The sequence below is a fragment of the Gadus macrocephalus genome, chromosome 13 (assembly GCF_031168955.1).
Source record: "Gadus macrocephalus chromosome 13, ASM3116895v1".
Taxonomy (NCBI): Eukaryota; Metazoa; Chordata; class Actinopteri; order Gadiformes; family Gadidae; genus Gadus; species Gadus macrocephalus.
In genome coordinates, this window is record NC_082394.1 from 22209413 (window position 1) to 22222942 (window position 13530).

Here is a 13530-nt window from a genome sequence, read left to right on the forward strand (position 1 = left end):
GTGAACACAGTAGGACAGACAGAGAGATTCAGTAATCTAGCAAATGAATTTCATTCACTTTTTAAAGGACTAGGTCAAATTAAAGGTTACAGTCATAAAGTTACAGTCGATGGGAAAGTCTCACCTGTAGCTCAGGGTTTGAGGAGAGTCCCTTATCCAATGTTGGAGGCTGTGAACCAGGAGTTAGACAAGATGCTTGACCAAGGTATAATAGAGGAAGTGAATGCAGGATCAGAATGGGTCTCCAACATACTACTAATTCCAAAGAAAGACACCAAGGAAGTGAGGCTATGTGTAGATCTCAGGGAGGTGAATCCTGCTGTGATCAGAGAAAGACATCCAGTACCGACTGTAGACAGCATCTTACATGCTGTGCAGGGAGCAAAAGTGTTTGCCAAGTTAGATGCACGGAAAGGGTTTTGGCAGTGTGACTTAGCCCCTGAATCTAGACACCTGACCACGTTCATTACTCACAGAGGGTGCTACCGCTTCAGAAAAGTCCCCTTTGGATTATCGAGTGCACCGGAAGCCTTTCAGACGGCTATGGACTCGATGCTTTGCGGAATGCAGGGCACCGTCTGTTACATGGATGATGTTGTGATCTTCGTGAGAATGATGAGCAATTGGAACAAAGAATGAGACAAGTCTTCCAGAGATTCACGGACAGAGGCCTAACCCTGAACAGAGACAAGTGCATATTCGGACTACAGCAGATTGAGATACTTGGTCATGTGATCTCAGCCGAAGGAATTAAACCAGATCTAAGGAAGGTTGAAGCTATCTGTAAAGCACCAAGACCTGAGAATGTACAGCTACTTCGCTCATTCCTAGGCACCTGCGGATTTCTGATGAAGTTCATACCGAGCTATGCGAACCTATCAGAACCTTTAAGGAGGTTGACTCGAAAAGGACAGGAATGGGAGTGGACGAGAGAAATCGTTCCAAGCAATGAAGGACGCGTTGGTAAGTGAGCAATGCCTGGCTTACTTTAAGCTGAATGCACCAACAGTAGTCATCAGTGATGCGAGCCCAGTAGGACTAGGAGCAGTCTTACTTCAAACCCAATCAGATGGACGGAACAAGCCAGTGGCGTATGCGAGCCGTTCATTGACTCCAACCGAGCGCCGCTACTCTCAGATAGAGCGGGAAGCTCTAGGTTGTGTTTGGGCTGTGGAACATTTCAGAACATACCTGTGGGGAGGAAAGTTTACGCTACAAACAGACCACAAGCCCCTCATCTACATGTTCAACCCAGAGAAAGCTACACTATCGCCACCCCGCATACAGAGATTAGGCTTGAGACTACAGCCGTACGACTACAAGATCGAACACATAGTGGGAAAATCCAATGTGGCAGATTCACTATCAAGACTTCCATTACAAGAGACTGAGGACAATGAGTATGTGGAATTGTATGTCGACAGAGTGTTGTCAGTGACTCTGCATGATGTACAGGCCATAACTCTGGAGGACATTCGCCTGAAAACGGCAGAGGATAAAACACTGATGCAGTTGAAGACGATCGTGGAGACAGGAAAATGGCCAAATCCGGTTCCGGAAACCTTACAGCCATTCAACAGGTGTGCAGAAGAGTTATGCACATACGATGGACTTGTACTGAGAGGACACAGGATTGTGTTACCGAAAGCAATGACAAAACGAGTACTCAGGATCGGACACGAGACGCATCAGGGTGTGGTACGTACAAAACAGTACCTGAGGAGTAAATTCTATTGGCCTAACATGGATTTGGATGTTGAAAGAGACATTAGAAACTGCTCCGCCTGTGTACTCAATCAGCCGCTCCAGAACGATCAACCCCTCCAACCACTTGACTTACCACCGAGACCATGGACGAAGTTAGGTATCGATCTGGTAGGTCCTATCCAGAACAAGTTCATATTGACTGTGATTGACTACTATACCTCATTTCCAGAGGCTGTGGTGATATCTGACATATCATCAGCAACTGTCATTACAGAAATGACAAAGATCTTTTCTCGATTCGGATTCCCCCTAGAGGTCGTGACGGATAATGGCAGGCAGTTTGTCGGACAGCTTTTTGAGTCGTTCCTCAAGACGTTCCTCATCTCCATATTATCCGAAATCGAATGGGAAAATTGAGAGATTTCACCGATACCTAAAGAAAGCCTTCAGAGCGGCCGAGTGTGAAGGAAAGGTGTGGGGGGAGGAGCTTCCTAAGATTCTGATGGCATATCGTTCAACGCCACACAGAGCGTCGGGGGAGACACCAGCTATGCTGATGTTTGGACGAGACATTCGTACAAAGATTCCAAACGTGGAGAAGGGAGATGACATATCACACAACAGAAAGAAGACAAATGACATCCGACACCATCACCAGGAGTACAGAACCAAAATGAAACAGTACGCTGACCAGAAGAGAAGAGCGAAGGAACACAACTTTGAAGTTGGTGACGTTGTGTACATTGCTAGTATGGAGAACGGAAAGCTGGATTCCATATTCAGAGACACTCGCTATGTGTTACTCAAAAACACATCGGACAATTCTTTCGAACTGATTAACACAGAAGATGGATCAAAGGTCATCAGGAATGTCAAACATCTGCGCCACACTCCAGTGGTAATGGACTTTGATGTTCCGGAGCCAACCGAGGCTCGGGTTCTCAATGACAATCTGGACATGGAGTTCGCTCAGATCACTCCAGCAGTCGAGATTCCACCTGAACCCGACTCTGCCCCTGTTCCAGAATGGCAGGTTGTCACTACCAGGCGTGGCAGGGTTGTTAGAAAGCCCGCACGTTACAGGGACACTTAGTAACTGTAAAGTGACTTAGAAAAAAAAAAAAAGAAAGTTATGTTCAACTGTAATAATCATCATATTGAATCTGTTAATGAAAAAAAAAAAGAGTTGTGAACATTACAGTACAGTGTTATTGTAGGCAACAGTAATAGACAGTTAGTCACAAGGGATTTAATTTGATTGTTTGTAATGAAACCCTTTTATGTTGAAGTAGTACTTTAATTCTAAACAAGGGTGGGATGTAGTATAGTATCTTAGCTACTGGAGATATCGCGAGATGCTGGGAGAGATCGCGGGATGCGGAGAGACAGATAGACACGCTAGACTGAGAGCAGGGACATGGTGATTATAATGTGTTAATAAATCGAGTTAATAAGAACCTGACTGATCATTTATGGACAACACAACAAGAACAAAAGAATAAAAGGTTGCACCCGTCAGAGACTCTCCGGTTATTTTGTGTCAAGGGCTGCTACACCGTTTATTTGGGATTTGGGTAATTTAGGATATTTCTGTAATACACATTTCCTATCTGGAGTTAAAGGCCCACTATGCAACTTTTTTAGCCAAAATTACATTAATTATGCAGGTTGAGAGTTATTCTGATGGTTCTGCAACCATTTCTGGGTCGTTTGGTGGGTGTGTCATTGCCCCATGTCGCCTCTCCAAGGAAAAAGCGCATATGCAACTTGCTCTGTTCGGACCGACACAATCCGGATGTGACGCAGCGGAAGTATCCAATCGCGCCTCGAAAATGTAGTCAGATTGTAGTTTTGAAAATGCTTTACGGCACAGACACACCCCCAAACATGGCACTGGCTAGATATAAACAGCCAGTTGCGAGGCAATTGTTGCATTCATCATGGATCAATCGACTGATAAGGGACCCAAGAGGCGACTGTCGGTGGAACAAAAGAAGAATAAAAAGAAGTTGGACCAGAAAAGAGACCAGACACAAGTGAAAGGGAAACTATTCCTTTCCTTTGTTTCCACGGGCGTTTTGCTGTTCGTCTGTCTCCTCCCCCAGATACAGGCTGAATCGCCGAATCCAGGTTCTTGTTTATTTAGATTAATATGTTGGCCAACACTCTTACACTGATTGTTCTGTTCAACCTAAAATAAAACAATTATAATCTAGGATATAAATTCAATGTGAAGGCTGCAGCCTTTCTAGGACGCGTCCTTGCTAGTCACGTCCTATGGAGATGAGACTAGAGTGCTAGCTCGAGTGCTTCCTAGCGTTTGTAACGTTCGGACTTTGGAACGACTTGCTAGTGTGGAAGCGCTTCCGCTTCCGCTTTTTAATACTGCGTTTACGCTTGTAAACACAAGTGCGCTTATGAATAAAACATGGCAGCAATCAACTTGATCAATATTTATTTGACTTTTGTCTGTTATAAATGCGGTCATGTCTCCTTCGCATGGAGCATCTTTGAAGAAGTCACAAAAGCTTTGTTGCGGTTGATCAAATCGTCTTTATTAAAAAATCCATTCAATTTTTATAAAACTAAGTGAAATTGTCTGAGAACTTAATTCACGCATCACATTTACAGTATGGTTGATTACTATTATGCAGGGGAAATAAGACAAAGAAAGTGATGATAAACATGTATTTATTTGGATATATTATTTAACTGATCTGATTCATTCATATATACCTACAATCTACCAGTACTTTGAACACATAAGTATATTATATAAAATACAATTCTATACGTTCATTACAAATTACAAACATTGCAAATGATCGGTGGTGCATTTATTTGACATGTTTGTGCGCCACCCTAAGGTGCACAAAAGCCTCCGTTTGCTGGGCTGACCCTAAAAAAAAAGATTAAACACAAACATAAATAGGTATACATAAATAATGTAATCTTGTGAGCGAGTAAATTTACATTGTTGACTGTGGTGTTTAACACCAGCTACGTCCATGCAAAATATAGCAATGTATCATTAAGTGGCAAAAACGTTTGAAAAGTGGCACAGGTCTTTAAGCTTGAATATTTGCATTAACATGATGAATCTATAAAAACCAATACGGCACAAAATATTTCTGAAAACTTTAATATAACTTCACTTACATTTGAACGTGTACTGCTTTCCCTCTGCCATTTTTTATTTCCCGTGCAGCTTGTGAACGCAGTGGATTGTGGGTAGTGTGATGGAAAATCTACATGTTGTTACGTTTTTGGTCTATCTATGAACTTAAGTTTTGTTACTATTTTGGGTGATGCATATATTGCCTGCCTTCTGCTCTACTTTTGGGTCATTTAAAGTGTGAACCTTCTAGGGTCGTGTGATGCGTTTTATTGCCTGCCTCTTCCTATCTTTTCGTGTGTTGTAAATCAGCTTTCAAGCAATGCTTTGATGTATGGGCTTGTTCCACGACCCCCTGGCTAGCGTCAACGAAGCCAGAAGGTTAGATGGCACGGACGCTACCCCCTCCAATGGCATCCAGGGGAGCTTCAGTTGTAAAGATAACCATCTGCTACACAAAGGCTTTTGGCTGATTGGGGGACACACCCCCTTCAGAAGCCAACCGAAGTGAATAAGAACTCATTGATTTCAAACACTCGGTGGACTTCTCCCCAGCGTACCTTCAGAGAATGAAGTAACACGCAAAGAGAAGCTCCCATCTGAGGCCTCAGATTATTGTAATGTATGCCTGTTATGTTGTTTGTTGATGCATGTTGTGATGTATCTTTGTTTGTACTTTTATTACAAATATATATGATCATTAATTGTCAACAGTATTGTGTGCTTTTTTTGCATCTAAATATCTCATCTGCTTAGACGCAATATCTGATAGAGAAATTGTCACAACAGTAGTTTTGGCTCGCCTAGGATGCAGTGATGCATCCTTGAAAAATCTCGGAATTCTGAGTAGGGTCTATCTGCAGCCGGAGCCACTTGCCAAACACGCCCATTGCTCTGCCAGACACGCCCATTGCTCTGCCAAACACGCCCATTGCTCTGCCAAACACGCCCATTGCCAAACACGCCCATTGCTCGTTCAATGGTGGCCATTAAGGATGAGTCGGTCGCGACCGATTCTGTTATGTATGAAGCTGAAGGTGCTTCGTTAATGGTGACCACTAGGTGGCACCTCTGACTTGTATAAATTCCCGTGCACAATAAACCAGCCTCGCTGAAGTTGTAGAACAAGATACACTGTTTCTGTGTTGATCTCTGTATGGGCTGTGAATGATTGCTACGTAAAGATACAGGGAACATAACATAAATTGGCGATGAGGTGCGTAGTTCTGAAGACGTTTTACTGGTCATCAGAACAAAAGAAGAACCACGTTGGAAGCTAGCTAGTGAGCTAGAGTGTATCTGTTAAGAGGTGATGAGCCAATCCTCTAACGAAGACTCCGTTATTGAAGAGAAAGCAACTGAGAGCGGACGCATCATGGCGGGAATAATGGGAAATATGGATCCCTTTGATGATACCGGTGAACAATGGGCAACGTATATTGAGCGTTTTGAACATTACATTCTGGCTAATGAGATCAGAACAGCTAAAAAAGTGCCGGTGTTGTTTAGTGTGATGGGACCAAGAACTTATGGATTACTTCGCAGTTTGGTGGCTCCTGACAAGCCTGGGGAGATGGATTATGGACGTGTTGTGGAAGTATTGCAAAACCATTTCGCTCCAAGACCGCTTGTTATAGCGGAAAGATTCCAGTTCCACAAGCGTAATCAGGGGGAAGAGGAAACCGTTGCACAGTACGTTGCTGTACTGAAAAGACTTTCGGAATATTGTGAGTTCGGTGCTTATCTTGAAGACGCACTACGGGACAGATTTGTCTGTGGACTAAAGACTGAAACAGTTCAGAAGCGCCTTTTAACCGAGAAGGATCTCACGTTTCAGAAAGCAGTGGATTATGCGGTGTCGGCAGAGACAGCCACACGCGACGTGCAGCAATTAAGCAGTTCACTTAAAGTGCATGCAATAAGTGCCAACAAAGGTGACCAATGCCGCAGGTGTGGGAAAAGGAACCATACAGATGAAGACTGCTGGTACAAAGATCGCGACTGTTACCAGTGTGGGAGGAAAGGCCATACCAAACACATGTGTAAGAGTAGAGCCAGAAGCAGCCAAGCCAGAAGCAGCCAAGACAGAGAATGGAGACAGAAAGGTAACACAATGAAGCGCAGTGTGAAAGACAGAAAGAAGAGAATTCATCATGTTGATGCTAGGAATGTTAGTGAAAGTGATGAGACTAAATCTGACACTGACTCTGAGTTGGGACTTTATGCCTTGTCTGAAAAAGGGAAATATTCCAGAATCTCTGTGCTGCCTAGAGTTAATGGAAAGAAAATGGAAATGGAATTGGATACTGGGGCTGCTGTGTCTTTAATTTCTTGGGAACTGTATAAAAGCAAGTTAAGTAAATTACCTCTGCAACCCACTGAGATAATGCTTAAAACTTACACTGGATAGCCATTGGCACCGGAAGGGGTGATCAAAGTACAAGTTAAGTTAAATAAGCAGTGTGCTGTTTTGCCTTTGTACATAGTGAAAGTTGATGCACCTCCACTGTTTGGCAGAGAGTGGCTGAGAGTTATCAAATTGAATTGGAATGACTTGAAGACAGTGCATGCCTGTGAGCAAAGAGAGAAAGACAGCTTGAAGATGGTGTTAAAGAGACACTCAGCTGTGTTCTCTACAGAGTTAGGCACACTGAAGCAGATTAAAGCCACACTGACTGTTAGACCTAACAGTATACCTAAATTCTGCCCCCCACGTAATGTGCCCTATGCACTTCGACCTCGAGTGGAAGCCGAGCTGAAGCGCCTAACTGAGCTTGGGGTGATCTCACCATTGGAGAATAGTGAGTGGGCCACACCTGTGGTGCCAGTTGTCAAGAAGGATGGCACAGTTAGACTGTGTGGCGATTTCAAGGTCACCCTCAACCAAGCTCTCTGCGTGGATAGATACCCACTACCACGCATTGAAGACATTTTTGCCTCTCTAGCAGGAGGGCAACGCTTCAGTAAGTTAGACTTATCTAATGCATATCTGCAGATGGAGGTAGAAGAGAAGTGTAGGAAGCTGCTAACTATCTCCACACAGAAAGGGCTATTCCGCTTTAATCGCTTGCCCTTTGGAGTAGCGTCATCACCTGGCTTGTTCCAAAAGGCTATGGATCAAGAACTGCTCGGACTACCTTACACACACTGTTACCTGGACGACATCCTCATCAGTGGTCCTGATGAACAGACTCACCTCAAAGCGCTGGATTCAGTCCTAGGCAGGCTAGAGGAGTATGGCCTGCATCTCAAACAAGAGAAGTGCCAGTTTTTCCAGGAGTCTGTGGAATACTTGGGCCACATCATTGACGCGGCCGGGCTCCACAAATCACCAGAGAAAGTACGTGCTATTGTGGAAGCACCAGCACCACGTGATGTCAGCCAGCTACGTTCGTTCCTAGGAATGCTGAACTATTATGGACGCTTCATTCCTAATGTATCCACTGTCCTTAAACCATTAAATGAAATGCTAAACAAAGGGAAGCAATGGCAGTGGACAGTAGACTGTGAATCAGCTTTCCAGAAAGCAAAAGCACTCCTAGTATCACAGGAAGTATTAACGCACTACAATCCTGAGCTGCCCCTTCGCCTTGCGTGCGATGCTTCACCATATGGGGTCGGAGCTGTGCTCTCGCACGCTATGCCTGATGGAGAGGAACGACCTATAGCTTATGCTTCACGAACACTCAGTAAGGCAGAACAAAACTATGCCCAGATAGAGAGGGAGGCGCTAGCGATAGTCTTTGGAGTTCGCAAGATGGGCGGCAGTAGCTCAGGAGGTAGAGCGGGTTGGCTGGTAACCTGAAGGTTGCTGGTTCAATCCCCGGCTCCTCCTAGCTGAGTGTCGAGGTGTCCTTGAGCAAGGCACCTAACCCTGACTGTTAGCTCCCGACGAGCTGGCTGTCGCCTTGCATGGTTGACTCCGCCGTTGGTGTGTGAATGTGTGCGTGAATGGTGAATGTGAGGCAACATTGTAAAGCGCTTTGGGTGGCCGATGGTCAGAAAAGCGCTATATAAATGCAGTCCATTTACATTTACATTCCATCAGTACCTCTATGGTAACAAGTTTACCCTACTCACTGACCATCGCCCGCTGACCTCCATCCTGAGTCCAGTGAAAAGTACACCATCAATGGCTGCAGCCCGAATGCAGCGCTGGGCACTCCTCCTATCAGCGCATGAGTATACCATCGAATACCGAAAGGGTGCACTACATGCAAATGCAGATGGACTTTCACGCTTACCACTCTCCCACACTCATAAAGAGAAGCTAGGCGCAGTAGAGGTGTTCTACACATCTCAGTTGGACACACTACCAGTCAGTAACACCGAGATCAAACGTGAGACCCTGTCTGACTCCACTTTATCTCGTGTCCAGGAAATTGTCTCCACTGGTCGTTGTCCAGCTGCAAAGGATGCCGACGAAGAGCTGTCGCCCTATCTGTTGCGCCGGCATGATCTCACCATACAGCAGGGATGCCTCATGTGGGGTATGAGAGTGATTGTGCCTCCTAAACTGCGCCCCCGGGTTCTGAAAGAGCTCCACTCAGCACATCCAGGAGTAGTGAGGATGAAGAGCTTGGCACGCAGTTATGTGTGGTGGCCCGGCATCGACTCTCAAATTGAGCTTCACGCCAAATCCAGCCCCCCGTGTCAGAGCATACAAAAAGCACCTGGGTTAGCTCCTCTACACCCTTGGATGTGGCCATCCAGTCCTTGGGAAAGGATACATGTGGACTTTGCGGGTCCATTCGAAGGACATATGTACCTGATCACTGTGGACGCCCATTCCAAGTGGCCTGAGGTGCATATCATGGACAGCACCACAGCCAGCAAGACCATACAAGTGCTCAGGGGACTTTTCAGTCGCCATGGAATTCCGCACATCCTTGTGAGCGACAACGGACCTCAGTTCTGTTCTGAAGAATTCAGTGCCTTCCTGAAGTCCAATGGAGTCAAACACACCCGCTCAGCGCCGTACCATCCTGCTACCAATGGCTTGGCAGAGCGTTTTGTGCGCACATTCAAACAGGCCTTAAAATCATCCAAAGGCACCGGGATGGTGCAACAACGCCTTGATACGTTCCTGCTGGCATACCGCAACATCCCCCACACCACAACAACGGAAACGCCAGCCATGTTGTTCCTTGGACGCAGGCTGCGTTCTCGTTTGGATTTCCTGAAACCCAATATTGCTGGAACAGTGCACAGATCACAGGATGCCCAACAACAACGCCGCCACCAACACTCAAAGGACAGGCAGTTTGATGTAGGGGCGCCAGTCCTGGTGCGTGACTATCGGAAGGGGGAGGAGAAGTGGACACAAGGTATTGTTGTGGAAAAGACAGGTCCAGTGTCGTACAGGATAAATGCGGGAGTACCAGGGGTATGGAAACGCCATGTGGATCAGATGCTGACACGCCCCGATCCAGAGCTGCAGCAGACTGCAGTGAACCTTCCCATACCAGAGGACTTACCCCCGGGTGATATCTGCACCACACTCCACTCTAATACACCTCACACACAGGAGCCTGACTGTCACATTTCTCAGCACACACAATCTCCACACCAGTCCACTGACCCACCACAGACTGTGCTAACCGGTACTCCGGTAACAGAGACAATGAGACGTTATCCTGTGAGGATTACTAAACCGCCCGTACGTTACAGTGCGGAGTGACCACATTGTTTATTGTAATATAATGTTCTGAGACATATTGTTTGCAGTATAAGAAGACATCCCCTCATTATTATTTGATGTAAAAAAAAAAGAAAGCTATAATCTTTTCTGTTGTGTTAAAGTAAATATCCTTTGTGTTGATTGACAACATATCTTAGCGGGGAGGAAATGTTATGTATGAAGATGAAGGTGCTTCGTTAATGGTGACCACTAGGTGGCACCTCTGACTTGTATAAATTCCCGTGCACAATAAACCAGCCTCGCTGAAGTTGTAGAACAAGATACACTGTTTCTGTGTTGATCTCTGTATGGGCTGTGAATGATTGCTACGTAAAGATACAGGGAACATAACAGATTCGTTCACAACGAACGAATCCCGAAGGTGAACGACAAGAACTGGTTCTCCAAAACAAGAGAACTGGTTCTTTGATTCCTTTTTTTTTTAACATAAAACAAAAATATGGTCACGTAAATAAAATATACAAACGAACAGAGCTTCGTCTCCCCACAACCTTATATTGATTGAGTCTACAACGTTCTCAAAGATTCAGCCAATGAGAGGTAGCAATGGTGTTGCTATGGCACCTGGGTAAACAAATGACAAGGTGGTACCGTCCGCCACACACGTTAACTAATGATCGCTGTAGGCTTCAATATCATGCAAGCACTTCATACATTTTATTTTTATTTTGTTCTACAACACAATTGCATGCTTTAATAAAGTATTGTTTTACCTACCATTACGAGTCTTGTTTGGTCTAATATTAATAAGCAGTGCTTAGAGCTACTTGGAAGACGTCATTTAATTCTTACTGCACCGCTTTATGTATTAAGGATATTTATGAAAAAAAAGGCACGTATGTGCTTTATATATGCTTAATATTTACACTTAACCTGGGTAATTTCGCCGGAAGATTAGAAAGTCAAAGTAGTAGGCTACATGCATGCATGTTGAACATTTATTCAATCATTTTATTGACCAACAATATCCCGTCACACTTGGTATGGGCCGAGTTGTTCGGCGCCAAACTTAAAGGAGAAAGGGGGGGGGGGGGGGGTCTTGAAGTCTATAACCCAAGCAACCATGTAAATCCTTCCACTGTCAAACATATTTTGCTCGAATTTGCGCGCTTTCTCTGTCTGACGTATCTTGGGTCATGCCATTCGACGTGGGGCCACTCATATATCCCCCTACATTTCCGAAAATAGACGCCCATTGCAGAGCAATGGGCGTGTTTGGCAGAACAATGGGCGTGTCTGGCAGAGCAATGGGCGTGTTTGGCAAGTGGCTCCGGCTGCAGATAGACCTACTTGGGAATTCTCAAAAACAAAGGACGCGAAAATGGCGCGGCTTTCGAGTGTCCTCAACATTGGAACAGTGCTTGTCGGCGTTCTATGACGTAGCGTCCTTAAAAGGGCGGCCGTTGAGCATGCTTCCTTGACATTGGGAAACAGCCACGGCCTTCGAATTGGAACAGTGCTCGTGCAACGACTGATGACGTTTCACGAGTCCACGAGCACACAAGCACGCACAAGTACGCGAATTGAGAAACGGCCATAATAAAGGATGGACCACGGACTGGAAAATGGCCGCCCATTCATTCCTATACAAACTGCTCAGTGGCGCAGGGTAACATACAGGAGCGATTTGCTTCCGCGTTATGGGTCCAAGACACGTGGCCTAGTCAGAGAATGTCTAATATGAGGAGAATGGGCACTCGCTGGTTGGTTCCGGTTTTCTGGAATGGTTGCAGTAATAATCTCTGTCCACGCGGGGCGCTCGTAGGCGAATCCAGAATGAATGGGAGCCTATGGGGTTTTATCCTCAGAATACACTTTTCTCACGATGTAATTTTTTGTCAAGTAATTTGAAAGTTGCGTTCAAAAGGTGGGGCTAAAATAATAAACTCAGCTGAATATTGCATTTTTTAAGGTCACGTATCTGTTCTAAAAAGGTGTTAAAAAAATACGATGACGTCACACATTGTCATACTGTCAGAGGTACTGCTTTACGGCAGTTTCTGAAGCACTTCCCGCAACGATAATACCAGCTGTTGGAGGTAAGGCTTTTTCTTGCTTACTAGTTACAGAGTTTTAGTGAGCTAATGTAAAATGAAATGCGCAAATGTTTTACATATGTATGTAACTTACAGAGTGTTGTTTTTTAATCCTCACTAGTGCCGATGATGAAGCTTTTTTTTTTGTAACGATTATGAGCCATTTCTTTCTCCTGAAATAGAAACCTGGATTAGAATCATAATTTTAAGACTGCATCAACTAAATTTACATCAGTAAACAATTTCCTAGAGAGCAGTGTTCTGTTGTACTCCTCCTCATGCCTCTTCCTTTCTTGATCTTTACAGTTGGACATTGATGCTGTGACAACGGACAAGTCTTCTTCCTCTGTCCTTTTTCCCTGCCTCTGTTCTGTATGTTCAGTGTTGTTAAATCATTTATCTTTTTTTTTATTATTTACTATTAGTTACTGTTCTTATTGTGTTCTTGTTATTGTGATGTTTGAATAAACTTGCCTGTTGCAATGTTGGTATAATGTTTGTATAATTACTGTTATACAACTGTTACTGTTTCAATGTGACCCAGACTATATTTCTCATTTAACAAACATGCGTAGCTTATAATGTGTTGCAGGGCAGAGCAATTATATTCAATGGCTTAAAACAAACCCATCTGTAAAGATCAGTGAATGCATAGCAATCAATGACCAGTGGTGTAGATGGTTTTCGCTCTGTGCAAGGTCATTAGCCCAAGTAAGTCCTACAAAAAAAGAACTACAGTAATAGCAGATGTTGAAGTTGTTAAATGGTTAACAAACAATTTGTATGGAACAATCGGTTAAGGTAAGTTAAGTGCTTGAGTCTCGACACTCGAGATTTTACCCGGGCTCCAGCGCAACTTTCCCTACCAGGTGTAGCCTCAGGTAGCCTAGGACCATTCATACAGGAGCAAGCAAGAACGTTACCCTTTTCTGTCCTTGGGAAACGAAAAGACGGACAATCCGTTTCCACTG

General features: G+C 44.6%; 1 protein-coding gene and 2 long non-coding RNA genes across 3 annotated transcripts; 2 read left to right on the plus strand and 1 right to left on the minus strand.

Moving 5' to 3' along the window:
- Positions 1–5004: 5004 nt before the first annotated feature.
- On the minus strand, positions 5005–5606 carry LOC132470828 (uncharacterized). The gene is made up of 2 exons (XR_009528715.1): positions 5309–5606; positions 5005–5273 (listed from the first exon to the last, which is right to left on the minus strand). It is a non-coding gene; the product is annotated as an uncharacterized LOC132470828 (long non-coding RNA).
- Positions 5607–7411: 1805 nt separating this feature from the next.
- On the plus strand, positions 7412–10502 carry LOC132471018 (uncharacterized protein K02A2.6-like). Its single transcript, XM_060069982.1, has 2 exons — positions 7412–8601; positions 9088–10502. Exons 1-2 carry the CDS (start codon positions 7425–7427, stop codon positions 10500–10502), a joined length of 2592 nt encoding a protein of 863 aa, XP_059925965.1. The 5' UTR covers positions 7412–7424.
- A 1455-nt stretch (positions 10503–11957) lies between these two features.
- Positions 11958–13046, plus strand: LOC132471301 (uncharacterized). Its single transcript, XR_009528824.1, has 2 exons — positions 11958–12562; positions 12866–13046. It is a non-coding gene; the product is annotated as an uncharacterized LOC132471301 (long non-coding RNA).
- The last annotated feature ends 484 nt before the right edge of the window (positions 13047–13530 follow it).

Coding starts and splice junctions, on each gene's coding strand:
- LOC132471018 (XM_060069982.1), top strand. CDS start 7,425: ATGGTGTTAAAGAGACACTCAGCTGTGTTCTCTACAGAGTTAGGCACA. Junction 8,602..9,087: donor GGGCGGCAGTAGCTCAGGAG/GTAGAGCGGGTT, acceptor ACACTCATAAAG/AGAAGCTAGGCGCAGTAGAG.